At 42.7% G+C, this 9,959-nt stretch overlaps 2 protein-coding genes across 2 annotated transcripts in view; one reads left to right on the top strand and one right to left on the bottom strand.

The window, feature by feature from the left end:
• TBC1D8 (TBC1 domain family, member 8 (with GRAM domain)) overlaps positions 1-4,554 on the top strand; it is a 43,147-nt gene extending 38,593 nt beyond the window's left edge. The window contains exons 18-21 of the mRNA XM_009326283.1: positions 1,256-1,323; positions 1,924-2,013; positions 2,157-2,257; positions 3,578-4,554. Of these exons, the coding sequence (XP_009324558.1) occupies positions 1,256-1,323; positions 1,924-2,013; positions 2,157-2,257; positions 3,578-4,036 (718 nt within the window). The 3' untranslated portion in view covers positions 4,037-4,554. The remainder of the gene's footprint in view (positions 1-1,255; positions 1,324-1,923; positions 2,014-2,156; positions 2,258-3,577) is intronic.
• Positions 4,555-5,007: 453 nt separating this feature from the next.
• RPL31 (ribosomal protein L31) lies at positions 5,008-9,899 on the bottom strand. The gene is made up of 4 exons (XM_009326235.1): positions 9,788-9,899; positions 8,026-8,151; positions 5,770-5,882; positions 5,008-5,202 (listed from the first exon to the last, which is right to left on the bottom strand). Exons 1-4 carry the CDS (start codon positions 9,892-9,894, stop codon positions 5,171-5,173), a joined length of 378 nt encoding a protein of 125 aa, XP_009324510.1. The 5' UTR covers positions 9,895-9,899; the 3' UTR covers positions 5,008-5,170.
• Between the last annotated feature and the right edge of the window lie 60 nt (positions 9,900-9,959).

Here is a 9,959-nt window from a genome sequence, read left to right as displayed (position 1 = left end):
GGAGGGTGGGCAGAGTGGGGGTGGGGCACGTGGGTGAGACACGGATGTTAAAGTGCCGTGCAGCTGGCAGGGGAGGATGCGGGCAGATGGATTTCTTGGGCTTGTGATTAGCCTAACCAGTGACCTTTACTAATCTTTTTGTGTTCAAATCATCTGAAGTTGATTAGATTTAAAAGACAGCCTAAGGACATGATTGAATATTGTATTAAAATATTTGATTTCTCAGCCAAGAGTAATTTTGTTGAAAATATTTTATGAATTAAAATTATACTTGGATCTGCGTGGAAGACTAGGAAATCCTCTCTACCGGATTGTTGCTCTCAGTGTACCTTTGAAATCTCAGTATAGCTTTTTGTAAGTGCTTCTTGAAGATCCAGTCTTACACAACCGACTGCTGCTTGCCTTATATGTTGACAATTAGCAGAACAAAAAAAACCTGGCCAGCAGGGACTGAGCTGTGCTGGTTGGGTTGGTCTTGAGGCCACCAGCTGTTCTCATGAGATGAGGCTGCCTGTCCCAAAATCTGGCTGAAGAAGAAAGTGCCACATCTCAACTGTCGCCTGACCCCACGTGAACCAAGTGAATCAACATTCAAAGCTCCAGTAAAAAGCAGTAAATCCCTATTCTCGCCACTTAAGCTTTCTAGAATTTTTTTATGTGAACCAAGCCAACCTGTATTATATTGTTATATAATTTTCCTTCTTAGAGGGGTACAACTTTAAAAATTAAAAAGTTCTTCGCAGTATTTCAGTGCATTTGAAAGTTTAGAATCTCATTTCTACTGGTCATTGAAAATACGAATTCTATTACATGTGAAATAGTTACCTCTTTTGGGCTTATGCTACGGAACAGCAGTAAGGGCTGAAGGGGAGAAATATTAAGAACATGATGGCCCCAAAGGGACTTTTCTGTCTCTCCCCTCTCAGAGTCCTGTTGATCTGTGGCAGCAAACAGCCTTTGCTAGATTCCCTGCCATTCTCCTCGACACTTTTACATGATGCTGAAGCTCCGTAGGGTTTAGGTACTCCCGGTCTATTTTACAAGAACAAAGACCAAAACAGATGGCTCTCGCCTGCTGTTCCTCATTGACAGGCACAACTTAAAATATTTCAGTGTAATATACTGGCCATATGTTTTCATGTATTGTTCATGCAAACAATTATCTTTTGTGCACAGAGATGCCCGATTTATTTTAAACGCTGGAAGTAAATGCTCTGGTCCGCTTCCTTCTTGTTCTTTTTTTTTTTTTTCTTGCAGATGTTATGTATAATGGAGAAATGAATGAAAAGATAAAGTTACTGTATAAGCTGCATATCCCACCTGGTAAGAAATTTGAAAGGGCGTGAATACCTCAGTTTGCCTCGAAACTCTTGCTTAAAGCTTTTGGGAAATGCTTAATGAAGAACCCTATCTTGCTTCCTTCAGCTGGGAGAACATAGGATTTGCGTTTGTAGTTATGCTCACCGGATTTTAAAGTTTACTCCAGTCAAAACCTTTTTGGGTGAAATTTATAGATAGACACTGTCAAGGCTCACATCTGCCGCGTTCAGAGATCTTTTGCAGCCAATTACCTGCTTGCTTCTAGACAGTTATTGAACTGGAATAACATTTCCGGATGGCTAGTACTCCACGTATATCACATCTTGATCCAGTTCTGATTAGGTGACAAAATTCTGTGGTAGTTTCTCTGTGCAAGGTTTTTAATTAAATGTGCCATTCTTGGCAAACTTCCAACTCTCTCACTGCAGCACCAGTCTTACTTACACTAACATAATTTTACAGTACGATTTAATGAAGTGCTGTTTAAAAACACCTTTGCCCAATTATTTTGCTTTCTTCAAATATGTAAATTTTAAAAGCATAAATAACCATTATGCAGCGTTGGAAGCATTAATCATTACGTTTTTCACTTTTTTTGGCTAGCTCTCACAGAAAATGAACGAGACAGCCAGTCACCATTAAAGAATCCTCTGCTGTCAACTTCAAGACCACTAGTCATTGGAAAAGCAAATGGTATGTCCGAAATGGTTCTCTAATGCATGTGCATAGGAGATAACCAACTCCATTATCTCCACTCGCTGGGTTTTATTTTGAAATGTCAGTTTACTCCAGCGGCTTGAGAACTAATTCTCCTTTCTGTGTCTGCTCCAAAAAAGGTGATGCAGTAGATTACCAGAAGCAGTTGAAGCAGATGCTGAAGGATCTAGCCAAAGAAAAGGATACTAAAACTGAAAAAGAATTGCCAAAAATGAGCCAGGTATGTATACTAGGGGCTATGGTCTGTTTTTAAACGAAGTGGAGAGTACTTGAAAATGAAATGACTAAATACAATGGTTATACTCTCTCAGAAAGAGTTAAACTTAAGCCTGATCTTAGATTCAGTCCTTTACATATCAAGGATCGGGCTACTCTGATCCAGGGAGCAGGCATCATGTTTAAAAACTCTCAGCCACCTTTCTAGCAGCTCCCTCGCCTCAGACTGCCTGGTGAATAGAAAGAATTTCAGACTTACCCTCACCTGCAGCTTAACAGGCTGGAAAAAGCCCTCCTGCCAAGCCCAGAGAATTCCTGAGAATGCATATTGCTGTCCTGTCTTCCCTGACCTCCTCTCCACCAAACCAGTAACTTCTTAGTCCATCACCAACTGGGACTTGCCCCGTCATAGTCAAACGCTGACTAGAACTCCATCAAGTAAGACAGCTGAAGGCTCTCCTCGTCTTACCATCTCCTCCCTAATGCCAGCAGAGCTTTGTGTATGTTGTTGGCACGAGGAAATCTACTGGAAGGAAAAGGGTCCTGTATTAGTAGAACAAATGTACGGACATGCAAAGAAAGCTAGGAATACACCCGGAACCCCTTCTGTGCTGGCGTTGCTAAATGAAGTTTTAAATTGTTGTCGTGTACCTAACCTTTCAGCTCAGCAGGGCCACATAATCTCTCATAAAGGCATCACTTGGACCTTCCGAGGTCCCTTTCACCCTGAATTATCCATCCTATGACTGTATGAAACTCGAGGGCTCACAAGTTTCGTAATAGGGTATGGAAACGTCCTCTCATAGCCTGATAATCATCTGTGATGGGTGAGCGAGGGAAGGAAGGAGGGAAAGGGGTTGGGCAGGGAAGATGCCTGCATTTTATTATTAGAAGAAAAAGAGCTGGGGAAAGATGGAGAGAAACGTCTGAAGGGAAGTTGCTTGCACACCTGTGGAGTGGCTACTTTGGTTGCAATTTGTTCTGTGTAACAGCCACCAGTTTTCCACCAGTAATGGATTGTCCCCCTCGCGTTGTATCTCACTTGCCCTTTGGTCATCTGGGAGGTCCTGATCTCCCTCATCACGGCAGCAAAATACTTTTCTGCTCTGTTCCCTTTTTGACTTGCAGCACCGAGGTCTCCTAGCATCGCTGGGGGTTGAAATCCCTTTGCTAACATTTTTTACAATGCAGGCAGAAGTTATAAACGATCAGGTCTGCACACAGCATTCTGCCTTCCTTTGCAGTCCTGCACCTTCGCCTGACTCCTACAGTTTCCGTAGCGTGGCTGTCCAGTCGTTTGATTTTGGTTTTTCGTCCTTTACAGAGGGAATTCATTCAGTTCTGCAAAACCTTGTATAGCATGTTTCATGAAGATCCAGAGGAGAATGATTTGTATCAAGCCATCGCCACTGTGACCACACTGTTGCTCCAGATTGGAGAAGTAGGACAAAGAAGCATCAGCCTGGGGAGCGGATCGGACGAGCTCACCGAGGACTTGCAGCCTGAGGCCTCAGCTTCAGACCAGGATGCTGTTTTTACCGACACTGTGAAGACCCCTCACAAAGACTCTCAACCTTCACCTGTGACTGAGGGGGACTGGACTGTCTCTTTTGAACATATTTTAGCGTCCCTCTTGACTGAACAGTCATTAGTTAACTTCTTTGAAAAACCCTTAGAACTGAGGCCAAAACTTGAGAATGCAAAGCTAAATCAATATAGTCTCAAAACAAATGGAATGAGCTGCCAGTCACGGGGTGAACATACAAAACTAAGCACACAGTAGCAGCACATCTGTCAAAAATGAAATGCACTGAGATTATGCCAAAGCACATACTGTAAAAGGCTTTCAGTTAGCAGTGGACTTTTGATAAAAAAATCTGTTGGTCTGTGGTTTTCAGTTTAAGAGCTTTAAAAGCTAAAGGGTGTGTAGGTTTGTTTTGTGCCATTGATTTATTAATTATGTTCTTGTTTTGAATGTAAAAGGAAACATCTGTCTACAGCGTGAAGACACCGAAGCCCTCTTCCGCGCAGGGAGAGCAGAGGCTGGCTCCAGTTGTGTGGTTTTTTTTTTTTTTTTTTAAAACAGGGGAAAACACTTCTCAGCTACTGTCCGCAGTTTGTTTGGGTTGCCTTTTTTGCACTAATACTGAAAACTGTTTCAATGCTGGTAATTGAAACTATTTTAATATATTTGATTGTATTCCAATTTGTATGTCTTGCTGAAATGTTAAGTGTACATGGACTGTGCTTCTGATGTTGGTCTGTGAAAACATGCACTTTTCAATAAACCCTTTTTGTACTAGACTTGCATTGATGGTATTTATCGATTTATGCAAGGTAAGCGCCTTTAGTCCCTACTTCATTAAACAAATTCCCTGAGGTAGTGTGCTCACAGTTAATTCACTGGTCAGAACCCCGCGTTTCAGTGTAGTGCACAGACTTGCTTGGGAGAAGCCTACCGATTCCGCCTAGGAGAGCAGCGGGGGACCAAATACAGGGAGTTTACTTTATCCGCAAGAGATTACACACATGAAAGTACTGATACAACAGTTTTAGGAGTTGGGGGGTTTTTTGGGGGGTGGGGGTGTTTATTTTGTTTTTTAAAACAAACTTGGCCTTAACTTGAAAATGCCTGTGCAGTGGCTCTTTATTCCCATAGGAACAAAACAAGAACACTAGGACTCTGCCACCCACACAGGAACATTTCCATCTCCTCTCACATCCAACAGAAGTCTACAGTATCTTTAATTAAGAAAATTACACCATTATGTACAAGCCCAAAGAAAGCAAGATCCTTTGTTTGTCACCTGTTCAACTCAATGCTTCATGGATGACAGCTTGAAGAGACTGGACAATAAAAAAAAAACAACTTGGGAGTAAACTTTCTTTTTGTCCTTTTATTGTAATGAAAATCAGTTTAATTTTCATCCACATTGACCGTCTGTAGACCTGCAAAACAAGAAATTGTATCACCACCTATTACAGGACAATTCCCTTTATGTATATGCAATATATATATTCATATATATGTATATTCACAAGCAAGCACACCTACAGTTTCAAAGCTAGTTTGCTGATCTACTTCTGGAAAAGCAAACTACATAGGCAAGTATTTCACCAAATGTTAAGACAAAAACTTTCATGTTAAATCAATTCTGCAAATAAGATACTTCTCAAGTGACAAGCGGAAAAGGCTCAACCTGCTTTAGCTTTTGACACCAGAGGATGTACTTTATATAGGAAAACACGAACTTTAAACTAGCCTAACAACTATGGCCAATGTTTTTGATTCTCTCAAAATTTACAGGATTATTTCACTAATTCCGTATTCGCTTTTTAACGCTGATCAGGCAAGCTACCAGCCCTGTTCTCTACAGCAGGGCTAGTTTAAGCCAGCGGTGTGACCCCCTCAGCATGCTTTTCATCTGAGTTTTGCATTGCAGGAGGAGCTGTCCCACTTTGCTACTTGTTCGGAAGAACATGGCATGGAGGAAGAGAGGCGGCATGCAACCTTACCTTTGAATGTTGTGACTGGCACGTAGGTAACCAGCGTGTAGAGCTTGTTTGGTGAATCTTCATCCTCATTGCGCTTTCTGGACAAACGCACACGGATACGGTAAGGAACATTCCTAAAACGAAGATGACAGATTAATTTTCAATAAAATAGGTACTAAAACCTGTTAATTCATAGAAAAGAAAAGTTCTCTGCTCCATGGTTACTACCCCCCCCCCCCAAATTCTTAAGCTTTGCCTGTTTGTGCAAAGACATGATGAGTCAATTCTGTTTCTATCTCAGCATCATAACCAGAGCGAAATCCTGTACTTTAGAGATTGTACTGTTTGCCTTAGAGGAGCTTTTTTTTTGTTGTTGTTAAAGCGAGCAGGTAAGATTTAACTGAGTCTTGAATAAGATGAATCCATAATCCAGTGGGAGCATAAAGTCAGAAGTGCATCATCAGTCCACTACTGATCCAGGAAATACACTATGAAGATGATCATGAAGCACAGCGCGAAGATGATCAGCAAAGCAGCTGTTACTAACAAGCATTTCTTACCTAAACAGAAAACAGTGAGGGGGAAAAAAGGGGGGGGGACCCCCCCCCCCCCCCAGCAATCTGTTCTGAAAGGCTGAGGCCCCTGTCAAGAGTCAGAGTACTGCCCAATCTGTATGCCAGAAGTCAGGTGGAAATTCTAGTGAGCATTAGACCTGAACCAAGATCTTGTTTATGGGCATACAACTGATCAACATTTCTTCCTCACAAAGCCCACGGAACCACAACTAAATTGCTCAGATAATTTTGTTCCTAATAGGCAAGTCGCAGCTCAGTGTCCTCCCTTAATAGTGCCCAAAATATGCTGCTGAGGGAAGGCACAAAATTATTTGTCCGCACCATTTTTAAAGTAACCTCCCACCTCAAGTGAACTCAGGATTTTGGGAAACTCCTGTTCAGAGTATTTTGTCCCACAGAATATGAGAAGGAACTTCCTCCTTGCTGTACATCCTCAGAGCATACTTACTAAATCAGGTGGATGCAGTAATTAAGACACAGGAACTCGCTTCGATTTACTTCCTTCTTGAAACAAGTCAAAAGCATTTTTTACTACTTAGATCATCGACTATCACACTAGCCGAGACGGTGATTTTAGCCTCTCCTGATCCTTCCAGAGGAAGATGTTTTACTTTGCATACATTAGCTATTCTAATGAGTGAAAACTGCAGTTAAACTCATGCTGGAAAGATGGATGTGATGACTCTGTGCTCCACAGAACGCAATTCTACCAGTTAATAGAAGGAAGTCTTGGGTTAGCCTCACTACTGAGCTCTGAAGTTACGCTGTCACCTGGCTCAGCTGCTACTTCTTCATCGTATATGAACTGGAACAGCTCAACAGGCAGGAGAGAGAACCCTTGCCCATAAGACCCAGTAACTTAGTCCCATCTTCCCACTCTGTTTTTGAAGGAAGGGTTGGCCTAAGCACACAACTCCAGGTAAACGACTGTAAATGTGTCATAGGCTAGACTCGGGAATCGAATTCCTAGAAGACATGGTTTAAAGCAAGGGTTCACGCATATCCAGTGTATCACTCACAGTATTAATCCCTACCAGTTAACCTTTTATTATGGTTTAAGAGGTCCCACTCCTCACAGGAGTCCCTTTGGACCATCTTCACGCATGTCGAACGCCAGATCAGCTGCCTCTGTAGCAGCGATTTAACAGAAGCTGTGATTTTTTTGGCCCCCAAACTACTTGTACTTTCAAGACAAGATTAATGGCCCTATTTAAAACACACCTCGTTATTTCTTTGTGTAGCACGCTGAACTGATAAATGCTTCGAAACCTAATCCTGTTCAGACACATTACACAAATCCCAGGTACTTAGCCTGGGACTGTAGGTAGCACTAAAAAGCCATGTTTCTAAAAACTGTCTGCTACAATAGGGATTGGGGTACTACAGCATTACAATACCCCGATCCTTCCCCCACCCCAAACCTGCATTCCTTTGCTTTATTCTTATTAGAGGTAGAATGAAGTTCTTTCCATCCCAGAGTTTACCGAAGCTTTGCTACAAGTACAGTGAGGGAGCTGACCAGAACATAGAGGTGACGGAGAGATTAGCTTGGCGTGCACACTGTAAGAGAGGAAGCGTTTGCAAAGAAAATGCAAATACTGCAAGAAGGATACAAATTTTTCTACCCCTCCAAGTCCTGCGCCTCCATATACGCAGTTAAAACGTTCTTCCTCACCCAGTAAGGACAGTTGCAGAAACCTACCTTATTCCTTTAGCCCAGACTGCTTTGTTCAATCTGGTGTCAATGCGAACGTCAGGCGTACCCATTTCCTTCATCGCAAATTTACGGATCTCCTTGAGAGCACGCGGTGCTCGTTTCTTGAAGCCCCTAGGACAAACACAAGAGCAATTTCTTTAACTTCAGGAAACCGTCAGCATTGGACACTGGTTGCAGCACTCAACCACTGACGTTCTCCAAACATACAATCGAAAGAATTGTGTTCAACAGCAGTTCAACAGCCGCATCGTAGCACGACCAGACCTTTACTCTGGTAGGTAGCTGCTAACCTTAATGTCTATGCCTAACAGAAACCACATATAGTTATGTCAAATAATTTCAGTAAAATTTTGCAGCTGCAAGATCTCCTGGATCTTAAGTCTTATTTATAACATGTCAACACGAAAACTTCTTGCAGTATTACTGAAGAGATCGGAGCCTTCACAGATACTCTAAATGGAAGGCCTATTAAAAAAGCAGTGCCACAATGGTAATACAAACTTGACAGAACTGTTCAGTACCGAAATAATCAGCAGAAGAACAAAACTGATGGCATTCTGAGTAACAGCTTCTGCTAAAGGGCGTTTGATGGTTACTTTCTTCACATCATCACGACTGGACCGCCATCAGAACTGTTTTTTTACAAGTATAGCTTGTCTCATGCCTATTATGGACAGATTCTGCACGACTGGGCATTTACACTGAAAGTTACAGCTGCACTGCGAGAGCTTTGCTATGGATATTGCACCCACGCTGTGACACGCGGCTATAGCGTCAGTAGGGTCTAAGGTCCCACAGTGGGTTATGTTTAGTACTCTTTGTACGCTACTGTCGATATTTAGTGCTAGAAATCACGGGGGGGGTGAGTGATTAAAAGTGAGACAAGCATTAAACAAGAAGTTTTTCCCCCCTAGCACTTCATGCCTAAAGAGAAAAGAGGGTAACAGCAAAAGAAAAGGGGATAGCAGGATCGTCGTCACTAAGAATAGACCGAACCGCCATAAACAACCAACAGGCAAGGCCAGGACATCTTACTGCCACTTCAAGGTACCACTGCCTCCCATCCTCAGCCACAGTCTTGTCACAGTCCGCTGTCTCGTTTCTCTCCTATTCTAAGTTAACTTCAGCAATTTCACCGATTGTTTTGAGTCGGATACAGGTTTTTTTTCCGGCATGACTGCAGCCATACAGATACGGAGAGAATCGAAGGGAGATGCAGTTGCTCAACAAGCTCTCTCAAGCACTTTACTACTACACCGTTGTTCGAGGTTCCACGTTTTGTCAGGTAAAAAGTTACTCTCATCTACACACAACTAAAACTGTTTAACCCAAATCATACCCCAATTTACACCTCGCACAATTTAGTGATAAGCACGGAGGCAATCATTTGATTACAACAATATTTAATTTCTAAAACCTACTGTAGCGGGCAAAATTTTAAACTTCGCTTGGGAAAGAACGATGGCCTGTGCACAGAGGTAAACAGCTCTAACTTCAAATTACGCCCAGGAACACTCACAAAAAAACCCAAACAAGCTCGTTCCTGAAAGCCCCCTGCAAATATAGGACTGCACAGGTACAGAGCTGCTTCCTCGGGACACAACCCTTGCACAAGGGACTGAAACATGACGCATCAGCATCGGTGCCGGTAAGGACTGCCGTCCTCCGCAGTTTGAAGCCTACCGAACCCACTTCCAAACGCCACTTTACGTAAGGCCAAGTTCACCCACAAAAGCCAAGAACTTACACGCCATGGATCCGCTTGTGAATGTTGATGGTGTATTCCCTAGTTACCACCTCATTGATAGCAGAGCGTCCCTTCTTCTTCTCGCCACCCTTCTTTGCAGGAGCCATTTGAGCAACGCTGAAAAGCATCCGCACAGGCGTCAAACCCAGAGCCAACTTCCCTCAAACTTCTC

The sequence above is a fragment of the Pygoscelis adeliae genome, unplaced genomic scaffold (assembly GCF_000699105.1).
Source record: "Pygoscelis adeliae isolate BGI_AS28 unplaced genomic scaffold, ASM69910v1 Scaffold156, whole genome shotgun sequence".
Lineage (NCBI taxonomy): Eukaryota > Metazoa > Chordata > Aves > Sphenisciformes > Spheniscidae > Pygoscelis > Pygoscelis adeliae.
Note: the sequence above shows the minus strand (reverse complement) of the source record. Positions and strands in the feature narration are given on the sequence as shown.

What these genes read in the sequence shown, in the direction of transcription:
- RPL31 (XM_009326235.1), bottom strand. Translation starts at nt 9,894, where the DNA reads ATGGCTCCTGCAAAGAAGGGTGGCGAGAAGAAGAAGGGACGCTCTGCT. An exon ending in GTCTGGGCTAAAGGAATAAG is followed by an intron (nt 5,883 to 8,025) that starts GTAGGTTTCTGC and finishes TCTTCGTTTTAG; the next exon opens with GAATGTTCCTTACCGTATCC. An exon ending in GCCAGTCACAACATTCAAAG is followed by an intron (nt 5,203 to 5,769) that starts GTAAGGTTGCAT and finishes CTTGTTTTGCAG; the next exon opens with GTCTACAGACGGTCAATGTG.